Below are 26,055 nucleotides of genomic sequence, written 5' to 3'. Positions count from 1 at the left end.
CCATTTTTTTCTTTCTTACCACTATATTACCCCGTACTTTCCACTTTTAGGTCAGAAAAATTGCATGAATTCCACTTCTCACGGCATCCACCGATGACATCCACTCCGCACCGACAGGAACGGCGAGAGGAAACAAATGAACTGTATGGACCAAACGGACGGGTAACCACGTTTTCCCTGGTGGTTGAAAACGAAACCGCCAAAACATCCAACACCGCATAGGTCCGTCGAGCTGAAAGCTGCGGTGCCTGCATAGACCCATAATTCTCTTCAGTTGCAGACCTCATTCACCCCGAAAAAGGACCCTTGATACATGGTCTCACATTGAGCTGGACGCTCACTTGTCAACCCCTTGCACCGCCTTTGCACCGCTTGCTGCTGCTGGAGCCATCCCGACTTGTTGCCAGGCAAGCCAAGCACCCCAAGGTGCACGAGAGGCTCCAGGACCGGGCCATTCAAAAGGAGGCAAAAAGATCCACGATCCCATGGTGCCATCCACCCAAGCACACTATCCAATCCGTACAATCCACCCACTGACCGCCGTCGAGCGACAAGTCAACGAGATCACCAACCTGCGACAAAAGGCCAACGAAGACGCGCACTAATCGAACATCGCCGTCGGAAGTATAACCCATTACCCAGTAGGAACTGGCAATTGTAGCTGGAATTGCGGTTGGCGCCACCCGATCAACCCGGTCCAGGGATTGGAGTGCAGTTGTTTTTTTTTTGCTGCTCGTCAAACATCGCTTGCCCCGTTTTATCGTCGATGCCGATTCCGAATTGAGACTCCCCTCCGCCCCCGTCGGTTGCTGCCCCCGTCGCTGCCCCCGTTGCTGCCACCGACCCTCGTCGCCTTTTGAACACCAGCCTCCCGCAAGTCCTCCTGACCCCGTCTCTCCATCCTCCCACGCCAGCCAGCAAGTTCTGTCTCCGTTCGTACATTATTCTTCACTTACAAACTTCGATCCACTTGGTCGTCTTCCCGACGTCAAATTCTGCAATACAATAAACCTACCTACATACATAGCCTTCGCCCGCCTTGACTCCAACCGGGAGAGCGGCCGCGGCGTCTGTAGGCGCGGCAGATGATATATTCGCATGATGGCTACCGTTTCCCGGACTGCAACTGCCTTGACGACGCCGCCAGCCACATCCCACGGCAACAAGTTCACGTGGGACAGCGCGTCGGTGCCCGTCCATTCGGAGGTGAGTCCATGAGTCCATCATGATGTCCTGGTAATTCGGGAGATTACACGCAATATCCCCTGTTCCCCGCATCTCGTTTTACAAATTCTTATTCCTTATTAACTCCCTGCCCCGGAAACACCATGTGCCTGAGGCCTTCGTCGTGCTCCTGAGCATCGAGGCTGCCTGCGTGCATCTCGCCCATCTATCCGTTCTTTCCTTCCTTCTACCTATCCTCGTGCCCACCCTGCCCTGCCCTGGTGCCTGCTTAGGTTGGCTCCAAGGAGGCATCCACTCACGCGCCATTGCCGATTGCCATCGCCATCGCCGTTTCCATCGCATTTCATCCTCCATTTTCTTCCACTGACATTCTCTTTTTCCTCCTTCCTCTTCTAGAAGCCTGTCAATCCCAAGAGATCTTCCATCAACAATGAGAACGGCTACCCCTTTGGCCGCCCTGTCCTAGCTTCTCAAAAGAGGAATTCGACTCTGCTTGCCACTCACAACACACCACCCATGGACCCGCTCACACACGACCACTATACCGGGGATGTCGCCGACGATGCCAGGTTTACTCGAAGCACCAGGGACGGGGGGAGTCCCGCCGATAGTTTGTTCGACCCAGAAACCGACGAGAGCAAATGGATTCACCGCGACAAGCTCGCCCAGATTGAGAACGAGGAACTACAGGCTGCGGGTTTCGTCTTGCCGGTAGCGAGAGACAACAGGGCACGGTCGAAAAGCGGAAACCGTTTGAAGAGGGATCAAAGCCAGGATAAGCTTAGCGGTCAGGCTAGATCCATTGGCGGCGGTGAGCACGTCGGCTCGAGGTCTAGAAAGAACTCGTCGGCCACGCAGGACTGGGACAAGCGCGCCGATGATGGTGCTGAGCACGCTGATTCTACGTCGAACCCCGGCGCTAAAGTAACATCCCGGATACCTGTGCCGAGAACCAAGGCTTACCCAACAACGCCAACTGATGAGAAGGCGGCTGCCTTCGGGCGGAAACGCGATAGCAGTCCTGAGGAGGATAAGGAAAAGATAGCCTATCCGAAACCACGAGGACGCAGCGGCAGTACAGGGAACGCCCTTACCAAAGCGGCCAACGGATCCGACGCTCGGCCTGTAGCTAAGCGGGCCGACACCTCCCCCATGAAGAGCAAGCCGGCTGCGGGAGCCAAGAAGGTTTCCGGCAAGGCTGCGACTGCCACAACGGCGCGACCGCGAACACGAGGTGCATCCGCCAAGGATTCAACAGGTGCTCGGCCAACGACGCGTTCTGGTGACCGAGAACTCTCGCCCACAACGCACAAGCCGATGGAAGGCGAACCACCCTGGATGGTTTCGGCATTCCGCCCCGACCCCCGTCTACCACCAGAGCAACAACTGCTACCAACGGTGGCCAAGCGGTTACAACAGGAGAAGTGGGAGCGGGAGGGCAAGGTTGGCAACGTCTACGACAAGGAGTTTAGGCCACTCACAGACGAAGGCTTCCTCGAGCCACCCGAGCATCCTATCGTTGCGCCTGAACATGAACCGGCGGAGAACGAGAACGAGAAGGAGAACGAGAACGAGAACGAGAAGGAGGAAGAACAGGAGAAGGAAAACGAAAAGGAACAGCCGCAGGCAGACTGGCCCTTAAAACCCGCCGAGCCTCAATGTCCTCAGAGTCCACCTCCTCCGAGTCTCCATAGCCTTCAGAGCCCCCGGAGCCCAGCTCCCGTTGGACGGACCAACTCATACTCGACAATGCCCAAGATTGCGGACAAGCCGATTCTGACCAAGTCCCCCAGCCCGAAGAACCCCCCACAGCGTCCTCACCCATCAGAGGTGATCAGGGTACCAGAGCCTCCCGAGGATCCGCCTCAGAAGAAGGAGAAGGGAGGATGCGGATGCTGTATAGTTATGTGAGTGCTAGGCTCCAGAACTTGGGCATCCATACTCGCCTGTCCAGTCAACCGACAACTTATCAAATCCATCAATCACCAATACGACCTTTGGTCCCTTATATCGTCGTCCGCCACCATCAAGCCGTGACTCTGCTATCATTGGCTTTCTGGTAGTCCTTGAGCACTACCCTGAATAATGACGAAATGAGCTCCTTTTTCTTATATTCAAGTCTGGCACACTCAATTCTGCTTTTGTATCTACACTCATCACAACCACGCGCACACGCACATACCCCCCCCTGCTTGATTGTCTGCTACTTTTTTGCAGCGTTCCCTCATTCTTTTCCTTTGTCCTCAGTATTCTTTTTTTTCAGAGCTTCCTGCGCCAGACTGCTCGTTGCTGTCAGCATGCTCCCGATCTTTAGCCTTGTCTCCGACCCGAGTCTTATATCAAAGGGTGCAATGGTCAGCAGCATTGTGACCTAACGAAAACTGGAGCTTCTCAACCATGGCGACGGTTCTTCTAGCGAAGCAAGAAGCAAGGGTTATTTCTCAAACGGTGGACGGACAGTCACAAAACTTGGGAGGGAACTCCCCTGTTTGGGTTTCGACGACAAACCGAACCAAGATCAAATCATTTTTCCTGCCGTGCCAAGTCGGGAGCAAAAGCTGAACGAATCTTCTGGAAAAGTGGAATTCTATTCGGCAAACGAGAGTCAATCCCTGACGTGGATTGAGAGAAGATCTAAACCGGCAACCGAGCAAGGAGAGCGAGGGAGATAGAGAGGGGGAAAGGAGTAGGAAGACTTGAAAGGAATATTGGGGTTCAAGGAACAAAAGAAGGAAGGCGAACACCAAAACAAACCCCCCTGGTTATAATACCATCTTATCTTAATTCCCACGATCCTCTTGTACATGGTCTGGTTTTCTCTCCCGTCTTTTCATCAGTCGTCGAGATCATCATCCATCCATATTACGCATTACTACTACAAGTCGAACTAGTCAGTCAACCCAGAACTAAACATACTACTTGGTTTATCCTCCCACAACCAAAATTGGCTTTTTCAAAGTTTGTGTTTTCTGTTTGGCTTAGGTGTTTTGTTGTTCCAGCCTGCATTATCTGTATCTCTGTTTTTCCGTTTGTGGTTACTTGCTTGTTTTATTTTGCGCTGTCTGCTTTTACTGTCTCGGTCAAGTTATGCTTTTTTTTTCCAACAAAATGGGGCAGAACGCGCGGAGTTTGTTTCTTTAATTTGGTTTATCTTCCGAGAGAGATCGATCGAATGGTGCGGGCGTTTTTTTCCTTTCCTTTCGAGGTCTTTTCCTTGTTTTCTTTGTTTGTCGCTACATGTACGCACGGCATGCACACGCAATATTTAAGAGAGGAGAGGTGGATGGATTAACCAAGATAACCGTCGCGAGGCGGTTTGAAGGGGATACAATGGAGGAAATCGAAGCAATGGGGGCGAGGCAAGTCAGGATGACTAGGATAGAAACTAAGAGAGGAGGAGGCAAAGAGAGTCAGTCTCTCTATCCTCTCTATCAGCTGACTACCTAGTAGCTAGTCGTTCTGTTGACGAGAACAATAAAGGGATTTTTAGCATACCTTTACTTCACTATGTACTCTTCATGATAATGAGTGAGCATGGTAACACATTACTGTTAGGTTATAGCTAATAACCTGACAAATACTCCAGTACTGGCGTTATCAGCTATGATCTCCCCATAATCTAGGTTTACTGTGTAAAAGAAGTAATGGGGTTGAATACTATCACTGGCGTAGGTAGCTATTCGTGAGAGGTACTGGAATTGGAGGTTGAAGAAGCTATGCAAAAACTATGCTCAAAAATGACTTCTAACCCCTCCATCACTGCCTATCCACAGCACTCCAGTCAGTGACATTTTTTACCACAGTTGAGTAATATTATCACCACCCTCCTACCTGTTTTTGTCCAGACTGCCCACTACGTACCACCAAGCCTCCGTCTCCATCCTCCGCAGGTCAAGTTCGACCTGACTCCGTGTGCTTGGTTAGTTAGCACCTCAAGTGCCTTCAGATATGGAGATGCTTACTTCCGGGAAAATCACGCATGTAGTAAACTAAGCTGAGCACGGAACGGGGATGTCACACGAAATACAAAGAAGCGGCCCCTAAGTATAGTGCACAATAGATGCTACATAGATATCAGATGTAGGTCCGTAAGCCGCCACAAAAAGAGAGCATACTACTTGATGAGCGTGCACACATTTGTGAATTGGAGTTTATTTGATTTCAACCATACTTCATTTGTATGTATTTTTGAACATGATAAATATTCTTGTTTCTGCGTAAGAACGTAGCTTAGTAGCTTCACCTCTTCGCTAAAGAAAGAAGTCAGGTTCCAACCATACGCTAGACGCCAGCCAGCCAGCCAGCCAGCCAGCCACAACAGACTCGCGACATCAAAGTTTAACAGAGCAAACAAAAATCCGGGGATATCTTGAAGAAACCCTCCCTCCTCTTCAGAGCCCGCCGATATCGCCCAAAACCGGTAGACAACCGCCCGGTTTTGACAGACAGGCAGGCCTGTAATCTCTTCAACATGATCATGGGTCTTGGGTACAACCGACTTCCACAACTTGGTCCACGGTCCACATATCAGGACTCTTACCGGCTCTTTCGCTGCCGTGGTAATCCTCCTCTTGCCTTTGTGTCTTGACACATTTCTCCCATATCATCATCAACAAATTACCAATCATCAACATCCCCATCCCACTGATCTCCCACATCCGCCCATCCACACCCCCACCTCCTCCCGCCCGTCTCACCACCGGTTCTCAAATCCGCCGCCTCCTCGCGACCCTCGCGCCAGCATCTCACGAGATAATCATCGCTGGCCGTCACCAAGCTGCCATCCAGCGTCCACGTAAGCGCGCCCACCTCCTTCTCGTGTCCGCGCACGAGCGGCGTGCCGCGGCGAATGATGGGCGTGTTTGATGACTGGTGATGGCCGCCCTTGATACCAAACAAGCTTGCCGAGGAGCTAGTTCCCGGCCGTCCTCCTCCTCCTGACGAAGAAGACATGGACATCAGTGATGATGAAGGCAGAAGGGAAGTGGTGGCGCTGCGGGTAAGACGCGGACGAGCAGGTGTGACGGGGATGCAAGAGGTGGGTTCGCCGACAAGGTACGACTCGTCGTCTTCTTGGTTCGGGTGCTGGCGCTGCCAGGCAAAGGCTTCCTTGATGTAGCGCTCGTCGGTGGGGAAGAGGACGGCGGCGCCATCGCTGCTGCCGACGGCCAGGAGCTCCGAGTGACCGTTCTTAGCGGGCCGGATGGCGGATTTCACGTAGAAGCTGGTTGCGTGGAAGAGCGGGTGGCGGAAGCCGTAAAGCGGACCGAGACCCTCATGTGCGGTGCCGTGGTTGTGGTGCCGGCGGCGCGGGGGTTCTTCGCCGGGACGGGCGGCGGTGAGCTCGACGGCGTGGCCGAGGACGAGGTGGGCGGTGCTGTAGGCGTAGACGGTGTTGTCTTTGCAGAGGGTGTAGAGGCGGGAGCCATCGCCGCCGAGGGCCATGGAGGAAATGCCAAAGGGGCGCCAGTTGGCGTGGCTGGGTAAGGGTGCTGTGAAGGAGACGGGGGTGCTGTACTTGTGGTGGCGGCTGGTGTGCACGGCGCGGATGTCCCAGAGCTTGACGCTGGCATCGGCTTCGCAGGCAGTGAGGAAGAGGTGTTCCCTGCCAGGAGGAAGGAACTGCAGAGCCGTGACAGAGACTTCACCAAGGCGACCAGGTACCTCGCCTATTCGGGCCACGTCGACGTTACTGGCGCCGGGTAGCAGATTGCGAGCCTGTTTCTGGGGAATGCGTGAGTGGGCATCATAGATGCTGTTAACAACGCAACCAGGGTTAGGGGTGCGAGGGAGACGAGCGTGAAGGCCAGCTTCTGAGCGGATAGCAACGTCTTGCACAGGACCGCCTCGGCAACGGAGATCCCAAATCTGTACGCTGCCATCTCTACTAGTTGTGGCAAGGACAGAATTGGCGCCGCGGCCCGGCTGAAAACGGACTTGTTTGAGGGATGCGGTGTGGTGGCCGAGGATCGAAATGGGCTGCTGCGTTACAAAGTCCAATACCTTGCCTGTTTGGTCACCAGAAGCTGTGGCAAGAAGCAAGTCATCGTCGGAGAAGGCCATGTCAATGATGGCGTTGCCATGCGCCTGGAACGACATGTTGATCTGAGAGAACTCATTCTGGGTGTCCAGCAGACGCACATACCCTTCTTCGTCACCTACAGCAACAAGATTCTTGGCTTTAGGGTGGTCAGCAAACGGAGTTATCGGCTAACGAATACATGCTGACTTACTATTGCAGCTTGTGGTGCAGAATGGGATGCTGCGAGGATGTCCTTCATGGCTGTTCATAAAATGGGCGTCTTCTCGGCGACTATAAAAGTCTGCCGTTTCCGACCGCCAGTCTGTTTACCGAGTCAGCTTAGGCTCGAGAAAGATGCAAAGATATATCACCACATACCAGAAACTGGGCATGATAAAGACCTGTTTCCGGCACCAGGCATACCACCCGTCACTCTCTGCACCAGTTGAGCTCCCAATCCACGACGATCCAACTGTATAGGCGCACGGTTTGGCCGACGCCGTGTGGTTGGCAACTCTTGCTCATCATCATCATCACTTTCTTCCGACTCAGCCTCATCTCCATCGAGGGCCAATTGGGATGGCAGCTTCCGAATAGAATGGATGGGACTGCCGAGACGATCGTGCTTCAACTCGGGAGTCGGAAGTAACGCTGGGGATGTGGCTGCAGGAGAGGGTAGGTGGGATACATGCGATGCCTCAGCCCTCTTGGGTGTTGAAGCATGAGTGATCTTTCGACGCTTGGAGCTTCTCTGGCCATCCTGAAGGCTCGGTAACACATCTGGGATTTCCTCTTCCGAGATGGGCCTGAGAGGACTGGATGGAGTATGGGATCGTTCTAGGAGAGGACCGGCTAGATCACGAAGAGCCCTTTGGGAAGCGCTGGGGTGGTTATTCGCTATGACTCGGGGAGTAAAGAAGCGCCTGAATTTCCGGGGGGTAATGGACGGGTTTCGACGTTCCTTGGCTGAGCTTCGCGGAGGAGAGGATGGAATGGGGGGGATGTTGTTGGTGGTGTTCAACGACGACGAGCTCTTAACTCCCAAAGGGGTTGAAGTGCTGTTGGAGTTATCGGCCATGGCGAAAGGATTCTCTTCGACTACCAGAGCGAAGAGCTGGGTCCAGGCCGCTTATGCAACACGATACCTAGAAACGAGGTACACGGGGCCGGCGACGCTGGATGCGCGCGACCTGGCAGCGAGGGGCCGCCGATGGGAAGGGTACGCGGAGACAGAGAACAGGCTGTGGTGATGGATATTTGGACAAGATCAGTTGAGCCACAGCTGGTGCAGAGAGATGTATTGCTGGCAAGTGTCGACTGGATGTTGGATAAGGGCTGACGTCGAAGTTGCAGGCTAGGCTGTGTGAAGCAAGCAGGCTGAGCTTGAAGAAGGACGGGAGGTCAAGGTCGTCGTTGAGAGACAAGGTAGGCGGCCGGGGGGGCGTAAGGTATTGGCGCCGAGTTTATTGGTTGGCGGATTTGGTCGTATGGATCCTCTGAGTGAAGTGGTGCGACCGGAAGAGGTGTGTCTATGTCGGTGTCTGGTGTAAGTGTGTCCTTGATACTTGAAATTGAATGCGTAGGTGGAGATGATGGAATTGGATTTGGTTGTTCGTTTCTGTTGTGGATTTGCGTGGTTCAGTTCCTAGAGGTACCTACGCTTTTGCCGAGTTTCCACTTGAGTAGGTTTGCCGGGCAACCAAATCGACAGCCATGGAAACCTGACCTGACCACCCACCCATGGACTCCATTGAACACCTCCTCCAGTGGGCAGAGGCTGGGCGTGCGGTCCGCAGCGGCTGGGGGGGTCGGGGGGCGCCTAGAAGGAATGCGGTTTAGTGCTCCATCGGGAACGCGAAGACGCGGGAACAAATGACGCGCTGGATCGCGAAAGCTTCATGGCTTTTTCGTCCCATAAATCGCGGTTGCTGAAGACATGAAGATTGGTCAATGCACTGCAGTTCAACCGCGGGATGTCTGACCCACCCTGATGGGGCCCGTCTTGCTCGTTGCCCCACCAGCCGCTGGAGTCCAGTCTCTTATCGCTTATCGCCCTGCAGCTGTCATCCAAAAAAATCATTCTGCAACGACGACCCTGCAATCCCTGCGCTGCGAGTGCTGGAGGGAAGAACAGTCAAAGGGCACCCGGACTGCCATTTTCACCAAACCAAAAAGTCACCAGGTCGTCCTGCTCAACAACATCAGTCGGACACACCCCCCGACTTAGAGCACCGGCACCATGGCGATTCAAAAGAAACACGGCAAGGGCCGTCTTGACAAGTGGTACAAGCTTGCCAAGGAGAAGGGTTATCGTGCTCGTGCCGCCTTCAAGCTGATCCAGCTCAACAAGAAGTATGGATTCCTCGAGAAGAGCAAGGTCGCTCTCGATCTTTGCGCTGCGCCCGGTGTAAGTCATAGTCGTGAACATCCAGTTTATCATGGCGTGAACTAACCATGTCTGTGTCCGTCCCTAGTCGTGGTGTCAAGTCTGCGCCGAGACTATGCCGACAAACTCCATCATCATCGGTGTCGATCTTGCTCCCATCAAGCCCATCCCCAAGGTCATTACCTTCCAAAGCGATATCACCACCGAAAAGTGTCGCGCAACCATCCGCTCCCATCTCAAGACATGGAAGGCCGACGTCGTTCTTCACGATGGTGCGCCCAACGTCGGTACTGCTTGGGTCCAGGATTCGTACAACCAGGCCGAACTTGCCCTGCACTCGCTAAAGCTGGCCACCGAGTTCCTTATTGAGGGCGGTACGTTCGTCACCAAGGTGTTCAGATCCAAGGACTACAACTCCCTTCTCTGGGTTTGCAACCAGCTTTTCGCCAAGGTCGAGGCTACCAAGCCCCCTTCGTCCCGTAACGTCTCCGCCGAAATCTTCGTCGTCTGCCGCGGCTTCAAGGCCCCCAAGCGCATTGACCCCAAGCTTCTCGACCCCCGCTCCGTTTTCGAGGATGTGGCTGGCCCCGCCCCCAACAACGAAGCCAAGGTGTACAACCCCGAAGTCAAGAAGAGAAAGAGAGAGGGTTATGAGGAGGGAGACTACACCCAGTTCAAGGAGATCTCTGCCAGCGAGTTCATCAACACTGTCGATCCCATCGCCATTCTCGGCCAGTACAACAAACTCAGCTTTGAGCAACCCAAGAACGGCGACGTAGCATTGGCTGCTCTCGACAAGCTCCCCGAAACGACCGAAGAAATCCGTCTCTGCTGCGCCGATCTCAAAGTGCTCGGCAGGAAAGAGTTCAAGCTTCTCTTGAAATGGCGTCTAAAAGTACGAGAGATCTTCGGCTTCCCCTCCAAGAAGACCCAGAAGGCGGCTGTGGACGAGGAGGTTGCGGTAGTGGAGAACATGGACGAGGAGCTTAGGATTCAGGAGGAGCTGCAAAGAATCAAGGAGAAGGAGACCTCCAAGAAGAAGCGCGAGAGGAGGCGCGAGAATGAGAAGAAGCAAAAGGAGATTGTCCGTATGCAGATGAACATGACTGCGCCCATGGATATTGGTATGGAGCAGGAAGGTCCCCGTGGTGAGGGTGCCATGTTCCGTCTCAAGACTATCGACCAGAACGCTGCCCTGAATAAGATCGCCAAGGGCAAGATGGCCGTTATCAAAGAGGCCGAGAAACCGAAGGATTACGACTTTGGCTCCGACGGCGAAACCGACGAGAGCGACGAGGAAGCCGATCGTCTGGAGGAAGAGCTCGACAACCTGTATGATCAGTATCGGGAGCGGAAGGCGGCGGCCGATGCCAAGTACCGTACCAAGAAGGCCAGGAAAGAGAACGGCGACGATGAATGGGAGGGCGTATCTGGCGATGAGGAGAAGGGTAGCGACGATGACGATGAGGAACTAGAAGTGGACAGCAGTGATGATGATTCCGACTCAGAGGATGGTGAATCTGGCAAGAAGCTTATAACAGATCTAGACGGCCAGCCAGAAGAGAAGGATGGTTTGTCTAAGCGGGCCAAGAACTTCTTCAGTCAAGGTATCTTTGCGGAAATACCAGGACTTTTGGAGGAGCCAGAATCTGAGGAGGAGGAGGCTCAGGAGGCTGAGCTTGTTGAGGCTGTGGAGGACCTCAAGGTCACTAAGAAGGATAAGAAGGAGAAGAAGGAAGCCAAGGAAACCAAGGCCAAGAGCAAGAAGGCGGCCGAGGAGAGCGATGACGACGATTTCGAGGTTGTCAAGAACAACGAGGATGATGACTGGGAGAACGTTGAGAAGAAGAAGAAGAACGGCAGGCCTGGTAGGTTTCACTCAGTCCCTCTTCAACATAACCTGGTAAGGGCAATGGCTGACTATGACAACTACAGACATCGACATCATCACCGCCGAGGCCATGACCCTCGCCCACCAGCTCGCGACCGGCGAGAAGACAAGTTACGACGTCATCGACGACGGTTACACCAAGCACGCCTTCAAGGACCGCGACGGTCTTCCCGACTGGTTCCTTGACGACGAGTCCAAGCACGACAAGCCGCACAAGCCCATCACCAAGGCCGCGGCGCAGGCCATTAAGGAGAAGCTCCGGGCCTACAACGCCCGTCCTATCAAGAAGGTGGCCGAGGCCAAGGCCAGGAAGAAGTTTAAGCAGGCCCAGAGACTGGAGAAGCTCAAGAAGAAGGCCGACATGCTTGCCGGTGACGATGGCATGTCAGAAAAGGAAAAGGCTGCTAGCATTTCGAAGCTCATGGCGTCGGTTGCTAAGAAGACGAGGAGGGCGCCTATCAAGGTTGTCAAGGCTGCTGGTTCCAACAAGGGTCTCCAGGGCAGACCTAAAGGAGGTTCGTACTATCACTTCCTTGAGGTCTCGTGTGGTCTTTATGTTGGAATGATGCTAACTCGGTCTTTTCACTCTTATAGTCAAGGGCAGGTACAAGATGGTGGATCCTCGTATGAAGAAGGAGTTGAGGGCGATGAAGAGGATTTCCAAGAAGAAATAGACGTCGTGTCCAGCAGCAGTATAGTTTGTGGAAGTTTTAATTGCGATACCTTTTTACCTGTTCATATCGTTGTAGAAGACGGTTGTTGTGACAAGACAGATCTTGTTATGGTTGTACATCAAAGGGGGATTGAATGGTCAATAAGCAGAGCAGCACTGTTAAAAGCTTTCAAGACGTCGTTTACTTGGGTTCAAGGTTCTTGGACTTCCTGCTGCCGCCGAGGTCGCCACCCTGCCGGCGCGCCCTTCCCGTCCTCAGACATCGGATGACATGACACCCGGGCCCAGGCAGCAGAGCAGCATATAAGGTCCGTTACATAGCCCCTCTACCACAACGAGCTCTGTGGTCTTATGGCGCAGTGGTCCTCATTGATGAAAACATTGCCGGATGCGCGGTACCCGAGGTACAGTTTTCGTAGGTTGCAGCTGGAGCATTGTTGTTCGTTCCACAAGCTTACCCGGGCAACTTGGCTTTATTGACATTGTTGTTAAATCGGGGAATTGTCGATGATATCACGTGTTAACTTGGAGTTTTGCTGTTGCGGATTTAGAGTCGTGCGGAATGAAAGGAGCAGAACTTCAATTCCGCACGTAATTCTGACTGTACGCACCACTTAGAGGTACCCTTTGAAATTTCTGACGAAAGTGTGAAGAGCGCTGGGACGGTAATGAGTGTCCAATCTATTTCTAACTGGAGACGTTTTTTCTTACGTTTGTTCATTATACTCCGTTACAATCATATAGCTGGTTTGCGGGGGGGGATCGTATTCAATTCATCCTCGTTTTTGCGAGTGTCGGTTTCAGTCGCGGCGTTGACCAAGCTTGGGGTAACTCACCAAGAAATTGTTGAAGCCTATGTATATACTGGTCTCATGGAAATGGAAAGTAGGGATCGCGTCTTCGAAACATTTCAGCTGTTGTAGATGGTGGTATCAGAGAGAGAGAAAGGCGTGCAAGTCTTGATGGAGGGTGCACGAGAGTCAAAGCTGATTGAATGTAGTCAAAGACAAAAAAAGACCCCAGTGCGAGAAGTCCTGCCCATGGAAAGAGAAAAAGGAGAGAAGGAGAGACTGTTTGCGAGGCACCATGGGAGATAGAGGAATGGACTCGATGAAAGTCAGATTTGAGATACGGGTATATTGCATCTACTTCTATGACCTCATTCGTCATCTCATAGCGACTCTTCATTCTTTTGGTTATGCTGCTGCTGCTGCTGCTGATTGACTGCTCTCACAAAGGATGTAAACGGGTACAGAGGCCCGGTGAAGTCCATGTCGTACCTAGGTAGGTGTTGTGCGGTGGTCAGTACATGTATGCTTGCAAGAAACGAACCAGCCTGGCCCTTGAGAGGAGACAAAGAGAGAGTTGATCTACTCACCAATAGTTCACAGCAACGCAAATCCCTTCTTGCGAGCAAGACTGTGAGACCTTGTGATACCTGCCGTTCATCTTCGTTAGCAACCACTCACTCACTCACTAGCTCTTGCTCACTAGAGGAATGGACCCACCACATAGCAGGCAAATAAAGCATATCCCCCTCCTCCAGCGTCACCCTCATCGGCTCCGCCAGTTTCGAATACCTCGTCGCGTTCTCCTCGGGCTTATCGGGGTCCCAAATTGCGAAGGGGACTGTGACTTCTTTGCCTGTTTCCGAGTCCTTTTCCATGACCAGTTCCAACCCCCCCTTATCACCCATCTCCTCCTCTCCATTCTCATCCCCTTCCCCATCACCGTTTTCTCCTTTCTGCTTCCTCCTCACATAACCCCCGCTCTCCAATTCTCTCTCATTCACACAAGGCAAACAGTGCGGCGGCAACAGCACAAAGTGTTTCCTCCCCCTGATCTGAACATAGACGTTCTCGTAGTTGTCCTTGTGTAAAGCGGTGGTGGACAAGGAGTTGCCGATCCAGAGATTGATGGCTTCTGGCTGGGCCTCCTCGTCGGGACCGAGGCGATGGGGGTCTGACAAGGCGATGCGCGCCCAGGGAATGGTGGGGGGCACGGCGCTGTAGAGTGAGGAGTATTCTTGTCGGAGGTTGTCGTTTTCTGTTGTTGTTTTTTCTTCCTGTCAGTATTTTTTTTTTTTTTTGAAAAAAAAAAAAGAAAGAAAAAAAAAAGAAAGAAAAGAATGAGATACCCGTCAGGGTTTGAAGGGCCTTGACTTCGTACGCCCAAGGGGTCATCCCAACTGGGCGATTCATGGGGTGAGGTTTAAGTGGCTTACGGGTTTGAGCATAGTGAACCTCGGACTTGCGAAGTCCTTGGGTCTTTTCTTGGTGAATCACATAGGTGAGGAAGTCGCTGAAGGACTGGTCTTCTTCGTGAGGTTTGGCGAATACTAAAGCGCCGGTTTCGGGGTGGACAGTTGGGGCGTCGGCGTTTCTTTTGTGATGTATCAAGATGCGTGAGCTACTATGTTTTTACTTGAAGTTTTCGACGACGACGACGACGACGACGACGACGATATCTTTGAAAGGCAACATACCCAAAAGGAGTAACGGCAACATTGACCGTCTCATCCCCAAGGAAATTGGAAAGATACTCGGCGGTCCATGTTTGGGTTGCCTTCCAATTTGCGGCACCGCCTCTTACGACAAAAGGGGTGTTCCTAGCTACGAATCTCATAAACTCGAGCGCACTGGGCTCTTCGTGGAGCTCCTCGATGAAGGAGCTGTTGAGTTCATTGTAGGTGACGATCAGGTCTGCAATAGCATCGCGGTCCCGTTCTTGCTGTTCCTCTCCCATGTTTACTTTCAGCTCGGTGGAATTTACACCGAAATGATAAATGGGACCCGAAGTTTGAGATTTTTGGCGGTTGTCTTGATGGCCGTTTCTGCTGCTGGCGGCCGGGGTAGATCTATCCGACAGAAAGAGGACGGGAAGCAAAGGTGAAGAGGCGGAGCAGGCCAATCAGGGGCCGCTCCAACCAAGACAGTGGCATCAATGACAGAATAATGGCCTGACTTTTGAGGGTCCGGGGGTTCCAGAGCACAAGCGTCATCAAGTTATCAACACAGCCATGTGGTAGTTGTGGGTAAAGGGAAAAGCCGATTGCTCTAACATCGAAATCTGGTTATAAAACGAAGCTTTCCCATTCTCTCTTTTTTTCCCCCATCGACATGTTTTGATTCAGAGAATTGGATTTGGGGTTCTCCTTCTCCCCTCCCTTTCCCTGCACCACCATCTCCAGCCTTACCGCAATCACCAATCAGCAATTCCAGATCCCTACTCCTCGGATTCTCACCAGTGGACAACAAGGGCCAACAAGGCACAGCTAGGCCACAACTTGGTTCTTCTAGTCGGTCCCCGCTCCGAATCCTCTCATTGGGACGACGGTCACAGTTGCCGACACAGAAACTAAAAAGGCCCAGAGCGGATACATGCTCCAAAGGCCAATCAATGGATACTCACATTTATACACCGATATCACAGCGCGGCGCGTCGGTTGACAAACAACGATTATCCCGTCCATCTCCATCAAAGAGATTCGTGGACAGAGGAGAGGGGATCAGAAAACAGATCCGAATACGACGCGGACCCTACAGGAGTCTATCTCGAGTCCACGACCCATAGCCATGGATGGGAGGAGGAAAGCAAATGCGCACTAGGGACAACGGAGCTGTCCTTCTCCTTGGGCTTTCGAATAAAATGATTCCGAGGGAGGCGGTGGCATTGCAAGAAGTAAAGTTTCGGATGCGGGAGGTTATTGGGGCAGAAACAACGGGGTCGAACGGGGTCCTTCTTTCCCGAGGAAGGAAGTCTGCGAAAGCTTGCATCCAGTATCTCTCCGAGACTCCATCTCGCTCGCACCGCGCTTTCTATTTTCATGCAGCCAAGCATCCTCTTTGCTGTCTTTTTCTCCGTGGCGAAAAAAGAAATGGTACCCAACTATCATTCATTGATTGAACTTGGAGGTGGATTCGTCACTGGACAGACAGCATTGCGATAATCCTTCTTTCTTTTTTCTCCGCCTCCAGACCGCCGCCTCGACATTGTACCTACTGCTACGCGCAGCATATGCCGCATCACAGAGGGACACGACGACACATCACATATGCTTGTGGTAGCCGAGGCGTCATCGTTTTCAGCCGCAGTCATCGTCGGGAGTCAGCGTTTACTGCGCACTTGCTGCAATGTGAGTTTCATCCCGCAAGTTTCCTTTCTTTTCTGTTGTTTTTTTTTTTTTTTTTTGTTTTCCTTTCTTATATGTACAACTCCCGCGCGCATCCTTTGGTATCCAACTGGAGGCAGTCCCACCGTCTCGTGACCTTGGGGTTGGCTTCTTTGTGCGACAGACGGCGGTGTCTTGTCGGCTGGCAGTTGGCATGGTTGGCTGTGATGATAGTGATGGACACGTCGTTGGAGGGGGACTTGTCAAATTCAGGTAGGTTGCGACTCTGGCGGGGGGGAGGGGGAGGACCCCACATGTTGACATCATTCTGCTCGTGCTTGGATCTTCCATTCTCGGGACCCTTCCATCGGCTTTTCTTCCCTTTTATCTAACTCGTCAATCGTGGCTGAATTCGGACGCAGTTGCACGATTTTGGCTCTTGACACTCGATTGACCTGCACGATTTGTCAAATTCATCCTTTGGATCATAGAGGTATGTACGTACACTACACAGTACCTGCCTACCTGTAATGCGCCGCGCGGTGCCTTGGGAGGTTGGTGATGGAGCCAATGGGGCTTAGTAGGCTTCTGGTTAGTACCGTCGGCGATGTACCGAGAACGACAAAGTCCAGTTGGACGGGCGTTCAAAAGCTCGGGATGCTCTTTCTGTTCCTCTTGGCGAAGCTCACGTTTTAGGTAACCACTACAACTCGAGTGAGAACCCCTCATCCAGGAAGTGTCGTTAACAGTCCGGGCGGCAGTACCTGACTCGCTCAGTGTGTGCTTTTATTTCGGGCTTTTTGAGCAGTGGTTCGCAACTGAAAGAATGCCTGCTTCTATGGTATGGCACAGTGCGTTCCAAACACACCATACCTTCCATGAGCTGGGGACTGCTGGGTACTCCTTGCAGGGTTAATCACCACATGTTTCCTCACTCGCACTGCCAATGCAAATGTTTCATCGCTTCCTGTTACGGTGTCAATCAGACCACCGCGCCGGGCCATGAATAGGTAGGTAGCAAACCGCTACCCTCACGGCTTTCTCAGTTTCCGCGCTCATTCAGTTTCTTTGAGCAAACGGCATCAAAACCTTGACACTCAGTCCGTGAGATCTCTTTGCGCTTGTTTTGCCTGTGGTGCGGTGGAGCTTTGAGCTCCATCGGATCGGGAGTTCAACCACCCCGGGCCATTCGGGACTGGCCACAGCACCACGCCCACTGCGGATTCGGTGCGGATTGCACCCTGAATTCGTCAGTACATGGTACCTGCCCCGGTTAGGTTACTCTGATGCGGTCCCCGAGATTGTGCGCTCTTTGCCCTGCGAGCCAAGGGAACTGAGCCGAACGATCGAATTCGGAACATTTCCCATGAGCTAGGTGCCCTGGCTGCCCGGGCTGCCACTGCCCCAGAGACGCTTCCTCGGATACCTCCCGTCCGTATGTCACCATTCATCTTTTCCCCTGTCCTGTCCTTTTTATTTCACTTTTTAGTATCTTTTTATTTTATTTTTCTCTCTTTCGGTGTCTAGCCAAGTTCCGTTCAAGCACCATGCTCTTCACGTTTTGCACAGATTATTTTTTTTCCAAAGAAAATCAGCGCAAAAGTGGACGTCCTCACGATTCTCCAGCCCCGGTTTCTCCTCTTTTGACCAGCTCCAAAGCTTGGAATTTATGCGACCCTAGTGGATCGAGGTGCCTCTAGCTGTTTATGATAGTAGCTTCCGAGAACTTGTCTCCCAGTCTCCTTGCTCACGGTTGCGTTAAGGTTATCCTGCCACCCACAGTTCGTTCTCCTTATTTTTTTTTCTTCCTTTTTTTCCCTAGTGGTATCTATACTGATACTATCTACTTGGCAAGACATAACTAGGTATCTACTCGGCAAGACATAAGGATATCGAGGATTGGTAGCCCCAAGATACTAGTGTAGGTACATCTCTCGACCCCAATCCTTCACTCAGTCCCTTGACCTGGTCCTATCCGAGGTATTGCCGTCTACCTAGAGGTAGTTCTAGCTACACTAGGTACAGTACCTTCAGTCCTCGACGCCAACGCTGTCCACTCACTCACTCAAAGCTCCAAGGCCCCTGCTTCAACTCATGTTATTTTTCTTCTGCAAATTATTGGGACAGCACAGCTCATCTTCCCTCCCCTTCCCCCAATACCACTCCAGAGACCAAAGCTTCACTACGACCTCACAGAGGACGTTCCGTCAGGCCGGCACCCACCCCCATACCACCCATCCATACCTCTTTCGGGCATCTCTCCCTGTGACACGCTAGAATCGCTTTAGAGTTGGGGCTCTTCTACGTTGGGACTAGGGCCTCCATTGCCTGCATCACTGCGCAGCATTGATCTTCGCTGGGGTCACTGGCATTTCTTAACGTTTGATCGACTGGCCGCAAGTGCCACCACTACCACTCACACGCACGCCCCAGTCACCACACACACCGGCTGTCTCTGAGATCGATCCGCTTCTTCCCACCACCAGAAAAGGAACGCCAGCTCAACATTTAGAAGAGCAGCTACCAGTAGTCTCCCGGCAAAAGCCTCGGCCAACATCATACTACATAAGTCTCAGAGAGGGCACGCACCCAAGCATCCACCAGAGAGCATCTCGCAGCAAAAGGTCACCGATCGGACCACTCACTTATCTCCAACCACGACGGGGAAACTAAATCATCTTTGTCACCGACCACGACCCCCAGCTCTCTCTACACTTACTGCACCTCATTTGCTGGAGGGGATTTGTTGATGCCATAGCAACCACTTGGACTGTTCGGTATCATCGCCGTTGCTACTGCGGTGGCAGTTCGAAGCCGACCCGCTTGACAGGGAATCCCACAGGGAAGGCCCCCCCAAACACCCTCACAGACTAATTTCTGGACAGCTAGGAGTCCTAGTTTCTCCGTCTCCAGTTTCACTCTAGGCCCCTCTTATAGTCACTTGCCACCTCCACTTTGGCCATCCACTTCGACATCACGGGCAGAATTCTACCCCGATGCGACTGTGACTTTGTTGACCAGATCGATCTGTTATCCATTCGCTCCAGTCAGCTGTCTCTCTCCTCAGCAAGGGGCATAATATCTATTTTCTGCCATCACTGCGACTAGGAGATGTAATCGGTCTCTTCCTGTGTCATAACCAAGTCCTCCATCTATTACAGGGGGCTGACCTAAGCCGCTTGGGCGATTATGCTGTGGTATTTACTTTACCCACTAAGAGGGTTGGTTATCCTGGATTATTTCCCCCCTTTTGTTCATCTACTATAGCATAATCATGCTGACTCTCGGCAGGACAACCGAAGCCCCTGTGCTTCCTCCAGACCATCCTCTGCGAACAGCCTTTTCGCGATATGGAACCTGGACTGCCCGCCATGTCAAGACAGTGCTCCCTTTGTCGGTAGCGCTCGTCTTCTGCCTGCTTTATCCCATATTTTTTCTCTACACAACAGACGCCACCAATGTTACCAGCGGGGTGTCTAACCTTCCTCACCATGTCTGGACTGATGCTCAGCCGCTTAGTGAACGCGCTGTCGCTGAGCCCGACGTCATCATGCGTTCCGTCTGGGTGCACGGCAGCTACATGAAAGCACTAGATCGCGAAATTCTGCTGGGAGCCCTGGAACTGCAGGATACACTATTGGGACCGACCACCAACTTCAACCCTCGCCGACCGCACGCATCTCGTATCTTGCCCAATGACCCTACGGTTGACATGACTCGGGACCAAAGGGATGCTTTCCATATCGTCAATGGTTTGACGGATCAATCATGGTTCTTCCACTCGCCTCTACAGTACTGGGGTGGTTCTGCCGATAATATCGCTGCAGACGGTGATATTATTTCTACTGTCAACGAGAAGAAGACACAGTCAACTTCGGTTAACATTACTTTGCGGCACTCATTTGTCTTCAGCGGGAAGCGTTTCGAGGAACGGAGACTTGCTGCGGCCGACGCTCTGGTTATCACGCTGATTCATTTCAAAGATTCACCCCTTGGTCGACAGTGGGTGAGAAATGCTGAGAGACTGGCTGCGCAGGTACATGACAAGTGGACAGTCATTCCACATGACGGCAAGAGCATGGCGAGTCAGTTATACGAGTTCCAGTTTCGACCAATGTCATGGCCGGACTGGTTTCTCTTGACCATCGCTTACTCGCTCACGCTTTTCTACCTTCTTCTCAGCCTTTCCAAGCTCCGCGCCGTCAAGTCCAGATTCGGGCTCATGGTTACTATCCTGGCCCAGATCGCGGCTTCGATCGGCTCCAGCTTCACAATCTGCGCCATCTTCAAAATCGACCTGTCTCGTGTCCCATATTATGCCTACCCGCTTGTGATTCTGGCTATCAGTATGGAGAATTCGTTTCGGCTGATCAATGCCGTCATTATGACCTCTTCGTCCATCAGCATCAGCGACAGGATAGGAGAGGCCTTCGGCCAGACCGCTTATGTCGCCATCCTTAACAGGTTGCAGAACCTGGCTATCCTCCTCGGCCTATCCAGGATCACGTTCCCGGGTGTTGCTGCCTTCTGCACGTTTGCTGCAGTTGCCATTGTCTTCGATTTTCTCTACCTTGCAACTTTCTTCCTAGCGGTTCTTAGCGTGGATGTGCGCCAGCGGGAACTTTATGAGCTGGAAAAGGCTTCGTTGAGGAAAACCAACGATGTCTACGAGATCACCTTGTTCGATCGTATCCGCCGGATTCGCCATGGTGGGGCAACCGTATCAACCCGGGTTGCTGGTACCATAGTCATTCTTGGCTTCATCTTGCTTGCGCAGTCTCACTATGCGCTAGAGAGCGGCAGCCAGTGGCTCAACTGGATATTCACGCGATCCTGGAGGGTTGCCGAACCTGCCTTCTCCAAGTCTTCACACTTGGTCGACATCCATCAAGCCAGAAGCCCTACGTCGTGGCTCCGCCTTCAGGATCATGAGACTGCGCGAGAAGTTATCAACGTGGTCAAGCCTTGGGCGCATAGTTACGTCGCGCGCGTGTACGAACCACTGGTTTTTGTAGCAAAGGGCTCCAATCGCATCCCCCACAGCCCGGAGCCCATGTTTCTGCCGGCCGTGTACGACTTCATTCACAACGAGATTCCGCGCTTCGTGGTGATCATGTTGACGCTGGTGGCCCTGCTTCTGCTTCTTACCAACTACCTCCTACAGGGCAATGACAAGCAGGCAGGTGATCCTGACCATCCTGAAAACGAGCCTCTGCTGTCGGTACGAAGTCTCAGTCACGGCCATGACCTTGACGTCGTCAAGATGGCTGTTTCGCCAGGCCACAAGCTTGTTTCCGTAGGGCTGGACAGGAACATTCAGATTTGGGATGTACCACTGAACTCGCGGACGCGCGTCATGTCCGATTCTGAAACTCCTCTGGAAAATCCGTTCCCAGTTCTGGCTATGGCAATTGATGATGACTCGAAGTGGTTGGCTTTACTGACATGGCAAAGGGTTCTGCTTTGGGATACTGACGAGCAGCAATGGGGGTTGTCGATTGAGGTCGAACTTGGCGGTCACAAACCGGAAGCCATGTTCTTCAACTATACGAACAAGACTTTGGATACGCCGTCTCTTGTTGTTGTGAGGAAGAATGGCACAATGTTTGAGCTTGACCTTGAAGGTACGGCGTCCAAGGAGTTTACCATTTGCAAGACTCCTTTTGCCATGGCGCTGCCATTTGTAGAGCCCAGTAAGTCTAACCCTTTCCATTTCTCGACGAAGTAGTTACTAAGAGGTTGATGAATTAGCCTCTGCAAACCAAGTCAGCCAGTCGCTTTCAATCCTGACGCTATCACGCAAAAGCTGCATCCACATTGTACGACAGCAACCTGGCGGGTGGACTTCCAAGGAAGTGAAGCTCACGACAGGCGAGGCGAAGGACATCCACTCCATCGTCCCTGCACCTGACCTATCCATGTACCTCGTCTGCAGATCCCGCTCGGTTGACCTGGTCGATCTTGAATCGTCGGCCGTCATTCAGACCTTTAACACCGAACCCATGGAGCCACGATCATTGAAGCTCCTACTATCCTCTCGTGGAGCTCCGCAGCACGGGCTACCGCCCTTGTCGCTGTGCTACATCAGTTTGGAGACGGGCGATCTCGTGATTCAGACCTTTTACCGAGCAGACGAGGTCGATCCCATGCATTATCCCAAGGATTATGCTCCTGAAGCGCCGAACCAGCCATGGAATGAGGAGAAAGAAGTAAAGAAGCGAATCGAGAAACCAGGTCGCTGGGAGATACTCCCGAACGGAGGTATCGTGGGTGTCAGACGAGTGCCTGTGGCCTCCTTGTCGTCATCACGACGTAGGAGCTTCCGGGCGGTGTCATCAGGAGTCGGAGTCGGATACGGTTTGCGACGACGTGGAGCAGGAAGCGGTGGCACAGCTGCTGATTCTACCGATGTCACAACTCCAGACATGGGCATGACGGTATGGGAGGCCTGGGCCTTCAACAATCTGGAAAGTGCCAAGACCAAAGGTATCGAGACGCAGCCGCTTGATCAACAAGCGGACGTGGAGGACGCCATGTATGATAACTTGTGGGTTTCAGAGCTGGGGCCCATGGTAAGGCTGGGCACGGCGAGCGTGGCGGTGGGGCTTGGAAATGTGATCAAGGTGATCAGTGTTGGACACGAGCATTTCGATAAGATGGTCACGAGGGACCGGTTGACGGCGGAGAACTTGAGGAATCAGAATTATTTAAGACGGAGGAAGACGGGGTCGGCGGCGCAAAGAGCAAGGGGAGGATTGGGAGGAGGAGGTGCGGCTGCTGGTATTTGAGTGTAGAGATATCACCATGGTGTCGAGGTGGAGTAACGGGTATGGGAATGTGGTCATTGTAGAAATTCAATATACCAAAGTGCTCTTTTTGCTGCTTTGAGTCCACAAACTGTCCCTGATTGCTTCAGTACGAGTTAGGGTGAAGACCGCAGCTACAATAAGCAACAATAGTCGCTTGTGTAGAAGAAGGATATTGTCGCTCTGCAAATCGCCGTCAAAGTAGCCGTCTTGCCTCTCATACCTGGAGGTATGTACATTCGTTGTCATCCGATACTGCAGCAGCTATTGAGCCGGACTAAAACAGTAGGACAGTGCGTGCAGCTTTCCCTTCACTACCTATCCACTTATTGCTGAGTGCAGTGGTGATGAAGCATGCCCGTCCGGCAGGGAGCGGCAAGGTTTTGGCGCTGCCAGGGGGGCGGGCGGGCGATGCCAAGCGAAGGGCCCCGGCCAATGGAAACCCACCCACAGCCCAGGGCAGGCGGGCGGCATCCATGCCCGCACCGGAGCAACAGTGACCAGGTCCCAGCTGAGTGAGGTCCAGGCCCCATTTCTTTGGACAAGTTTCCCTGCCCGCCTTGCCTGCCCTGCTGCGACTGCAACACAACGTCAAAGAAACCACCAAGGCTGTGTGTGGTTGTTGTACCCACCCCGACAACAACCACGTAATTCCACTTCCACTTCCGTCTTCCACTTCTCCCTTCTCTCCTTTACAACAAGCAGGCCAACAACATACTTTCTCTTTTCTGTATCGCAACCATCATCTCTACCCGCGACTCAGTCCATTAACCGTCATAACTGTCAACTACCTTTTAAAGTACTTCTTAGCTGTCAAGCAGGTGCAAACGGCGCCGCCGACCACCAATCCACAATGTCGGACTACAACAGCATGAAGGTCCCCGAGCTCAAGAAGCTCCTCAACGAGCGCTCTTTGCCCCAGACCGGCAACAAGGCCGACCTGATCGCTCGTCTTCAGGAGCACGACAAACAGCAGGCGAAGCCCGCCGATGCCGCGCCCGGTCAGTTTTCCTCGATTCGATCATCATCCTCTCCCTGGCTGCGAGAAAGCCCGTCACGTCGCCCTGCGATCACGAACGCGTTTCAAGCCTCCACACTTGTACCCCACGATCGCTACCATACCATTATTGTTCGATCGATGCCCATCTTTTAAGAGGTGGCCGTTTGTGTCACCCAGACCGCTTCCAACGCGCAACTCACCACAGAACTCACCTTGCCACCAACATCATGATCGCAGGAACACCAGTCACTGACACTTCACTTTCAATTTAGCCACCACCAAGAAGGACGGCGAGGCTGAGGATGAAATTGACTACGAGGATGATGACTTCCCCGCCGGCGACAAGAAGGCCGCCACCGAGACCACCGACGAGAAAGCCCCTGCCAGCGCCGTCGCCGCCGAGACCGCTACAGAGTCAGAGCCCAAGGCCCCAGTAGAATCCGAGGAAAAGAAGACAACAGAAGCCGCCCCCGCTGCCGCTGCCAGCACAGAACAACCCGCCGCTTCTTCCGCTCAGGGAGAGGAGGTCGCCGCCAAGGACACTACTACCACCACCGCTACTACTGCCGAAGATCCCAGCAAAGCAGAGGAGCAGAAGCCGGCCGAGCCTCTCTTCTCCCAACACCTTCCCCCCACCGATGCCAAGTCCGAAGCCGAGAAGCGCGCCGCCCGCGCCGCCCGCTTTGGCATCACGACAGACGAGAAGTCCGAGGAGGCCCAGAAAGCTGCGCGCGCCGCCCGCTTTGGCCTGGCTAACGACCAGGTGTCAGCTCTCGACAGCGCGTTACCCGATAGGCCGCGCAAGCGTGGTCGTGGCGGCAAAGAGGAGGGTGCTGGCGAGGAGGGTGGCAGTGAGAGGGCAGCTAAGCAGCAGAAGACTACTGCTGCTGCTCCTCAAGAGAACAAGGGCGGCAACCAGAGTCAAGGTGGTGGTGGTGCTGGTGGTGGAAGGAACAGGCATGGTAGGAATAGGAACAACAACAACAACAACAGCAACAACAACCGTGGTGGTCAAAGTCAAAACAACAGCAGGCAGCAAGGGAATCAGCCCAAGCAACAGCAGCAGCAACAACAGAAAAAGCCTGCTGCTGCTATCGACCCAGCGGAAAAGGCCAAGATGGAGGCTAGAGCGAAGCGCTTTGCTGCTGCGTCCTCCTAAGTTGTTGGACTGATGATGTGAGAGGGGTAAATTAATAGCTTCGGATAGCGTGATAGCGATGAAGTCGTGATCAAACCTGCAGCTCAATATTTCTTTTGCTCTCTTCTATCTTACCTCTTTTTTCTTCTAACGAGTAGTAAAAGTTTGGATGCAGGGGTTATTTGATCCTTTATGGTCTATGTACAGCGACGAAAGGGAGAGAGAGTGTGAGTGACTTTAAAAGAGATGAATTCAGACAAGATATGGCAAGAGTCCAGCTCAGCTAAGATCAACTTGACAAATCTTGCTTGCTTGCTTGCTTCTCATCAGATCTGGTGTACGTTGGGCGTTTCGGGTGGCGGACAGGATGAGGACGAGGATATGGCCGGTGAGATAGGATAAGGGAAGGTCTTCTTCGTATCTAGTGATTTGCTTCGTTATATCTAACCTAAATTTCATCTTGGTTGAACTATTCGTTGGATGTGATCTCGTGTCATGTTCACACCCGGCGGTCTATCATACCTCAGTGATGTCCTATGAATTTATTCATTGAAAGGAAGTTGGTCATGATAGGCAACGAACCCTAAAAGAGTAGAAGAATCCATAGAGTTTGATTTACAACATTGAACTGCCAACATAAATAACACCTATACCGGTGTACGCATATAAACATGATAACCTATCCTCTGGTCTGAATATGCAAGCACATTATTTGTATCATCAAAGTCCCGGTCTGCAAAGCATGCCGCATGGTCTGAGTCGAAGTCAGTCTGACAAATGAAATGATATGACTAGCAGCTACCACACACACAACATCATCTGTTCCCTTGTTGACTGACTGAC

General features: G+C 52.6%; 12 protein-coding genes across 12 annotated transcripts; 7 read left to right on the top strand and 5 right to left on the bottom strand.

Annotated features, from left to right (window-relative positions):
- Positions 1-455: 455 nt before the first annotated feature.
- On the bottom strand, positions 456-935 carry NEUTE1DRAFT_35750 (uncharacterized protein; the record flags this gene model as incomplete). Its single annotated transcript, XM_009848818.1, has 1 exon — positions 456-935. A coding segment is annotated over one exon (480 nt), but the record flags the coding sequence as incomplete, so codon positions are not given.
- NEUTE1DRAFT_127921 (uncharacterized protein) lies at positions 925-3,096 on the top strand (the record flags this gene model as incomplete). Its single annotated transcript, XM_009850057.1, has 2 exons — positions 925-1,206; positions 1,582-3,096. 2 exons carry the CDS (start codon positions 1,099-1,101, stop codon positions 3,094-3,096), a joined length of 1,623 nt encoding a protein of 540 aa, XP_009848359.1.
- An 11-nt stretch (positions 3,097-3,107) lies between these two features.
- Positions 3,108-4,118, top strand: NEUTE1DRAFT_116052 (uncharacterized protein; the record flags this gene model as incomplete). Its single annotated transcript, XM_009850056.1, has 1 exon — positions 3,108-4,118. One exon carries the CDS (start codon positions 3,279-3,281, stop codon positions 3,558-3,560), a length of 282 nt encoding a protein of 93 aa, XP_009848358.1.
- Positions 4,119-5,802: 1,684 nt separating this feature from the next.
- NEUTE1DRAFT_144498 (uncharacterized protein) lies at positions 5,803-8,285 on the bottom strand (the record flags this gene model as incomplete). The annotated part of the gene is made up of 3 exons (XM_009850055.1): positions 5,803-7,364; positions 7,419-7,529; positions 7,586-8,285. The coding sequence occupies 3 exons, from the start codon at positions 8,283-8,285 to the stop codon at positions 5,803-5,805; spliced, it is 2,373 nt and encodes a 790-aa protein (XP_009848357.1).
- Positions 8,286-9,395: 1,110 nt separating this feature from the next.
- Positions 9,396-12,221, top strand: NEUTE1DRAFT_127919 (uncharacterized protein; the record flags this gene model as incomplete). The annotated part of the gene is made up of 4 exons (XM_009850054.1): positions 9,396-9,614; positions 9,682-11,461; positions 11,529-11,999; positions 12,079-12,221. 4 exons carry the CDS (start codon positions 9,447-9,449, stop codon positions 12,156-12,158), a joined length of 2,499 nt encoding a protein of 832 aa, XP_009848356.1.
- A 1,058-nt stretch (positions 12,222-13,279) lies between these two features.
- On the bottom strand, positions 13,280-14,902 carry NEUTE1DRAFT_77133 (uncharacterized protein; the record flags this gene model as incomplete). The annotated part of the gene is made up of 5 exons (XM_009850053.1): positions 13,280-13,437; positions 13,536-13,595; positions 13,631-14,203; positions 14,382-14,539; positions 14,643-14,902. 4 exons carry the CDS (start codon positions 14,900-14,902, stop codon positions 13,543-13,545), a joined length of 1,044 nt encoding a protein of 347 aa, XP_009848355.1.
- Positions 14,903-16,086: 1,184 nt separating this feature from the next.
- NEUTE1DRAFT_77131 (uncharacterized protein) lies at positions 16,087-16,660 on the top strand (the record flags this gene model as incomplete). The annotated part of the gene is made up of 1 exon (XM_009850052.1): positions 16,087-16,660. One exon carries the CDS (start codon positions 16,175-16,177, stop codon positions 16,658-16,660), a length of 486 nt encoding a protein of 161 aa, XP_009848354.1.
- A 4-nt stretch (positions 16,661-16,664) lies between these two features.
- On the bottom strand, positions 16,665-16,997 carry NEUTE1DRAFT_98384 (uncharacterized protein; the record flags this gene model as incomplete). Its single annotated transcript, XM_009850051.1, has 1 exon — positions 16,665-16,997. The coding sequence occupies one exon, from the start codon at positions 16,995-16,997 to the stop codon at positions 16,665-16,667; it is 333 nt and encodes a 110-aa protein (XP_009848353.1).
- Positions 16,998-17,406: 409 nt separating this feature from the next.
- Positions 17,407-18,235, bottom strand: NEUTE1DRAFT_93941 (uncharacterized protein; the record flags this gene model as incomplete). The annotated part of the gene is made up of 2 exons (XM_009850050.1): positions 17,407-17,703; positions 18,124-18,235. The coding sequence occupies 2 exons, from the start codon at positions 18,125-18,127 to the stop codon at positions 17,519-17,521; spliced, it is 189 nt and encodes a 62-aa protein (XP_009848352.1).
- A 1,170-nt stretch (positions 18,236-19,405) lies between these two features.
- Positions 19,406-23,150, top strand: NEUTE1DRAFT_127917 (uncharacterized protein; the record flags this gene model as incomplete). Its single annotated transcript, XM_009850049.1, has 3 exons — positions 19,406-19,489; positions 19,560-21,961; positions 22,020-23,150. 3 exons carry the CDS (start codon positions 19,458-19,460, stop codon positions 23,054-23,056), a joined length of 3,471 nt encoding a protein of 1,156 aa, XP_009848351.1.
- Positions 23,151-23,805: 655 nt separating this feature from the next.
- On the top strand, positions 23,806-25,334 carry NEUTE1DRAFT_58445 (uncharacterized protein; the record flags this gene model as incomplete). Its single annotated transcript, XM_009849060.1, has 2 exons — positions 23,806-24,075; positions 24,347-25,334. The coding sequence occupies 2 exons, from the start codon at positions 23,928-23,930 to the stop codon at positions 25,231-25,233; spliced, it is 1,035 nt and encodes a 344-aa protein (XP_009847362.1).
- Positions 25,329-25,669, top strand: NEUTE1DRAFT_116048 (uncharacterized protein; the record flags this gene model as incomplete). The annotated part of the gene is made up of 1 exon (XM_009850048.1): positions 25,329-25,669. One exon carries the CDS (start codon positions 25,459-25,461, stop codon positions 25,612-25,614), a length of 156 nt encoding a protein of 51 aa, XP_009848350.1.
- Between the last annotated feature and the right edge of the window lie 386 nt (positions 25,670-26,055).

The sequence above is a fragment of the Neurospora tetrasperma genome (assembly GCF_000213175.1).
Source record: "Neurospora tetrasperma FGSC 2508 unplaced genomic scaffold NEUTE1scaffold_1, whole genome shotgun sequence".
In the NCBI taxonomy this organism is placed as follows: domain Eukaryota; kingdom Fungi; phylum Ascomycota; class Sordariomycetes; order Sordariales; family Sordariaceae; genus Neurospora; species Neurospora tetrasperma.
This window is presented reverse-complemented; position numbering and strand designations above follow the sequence as displayed.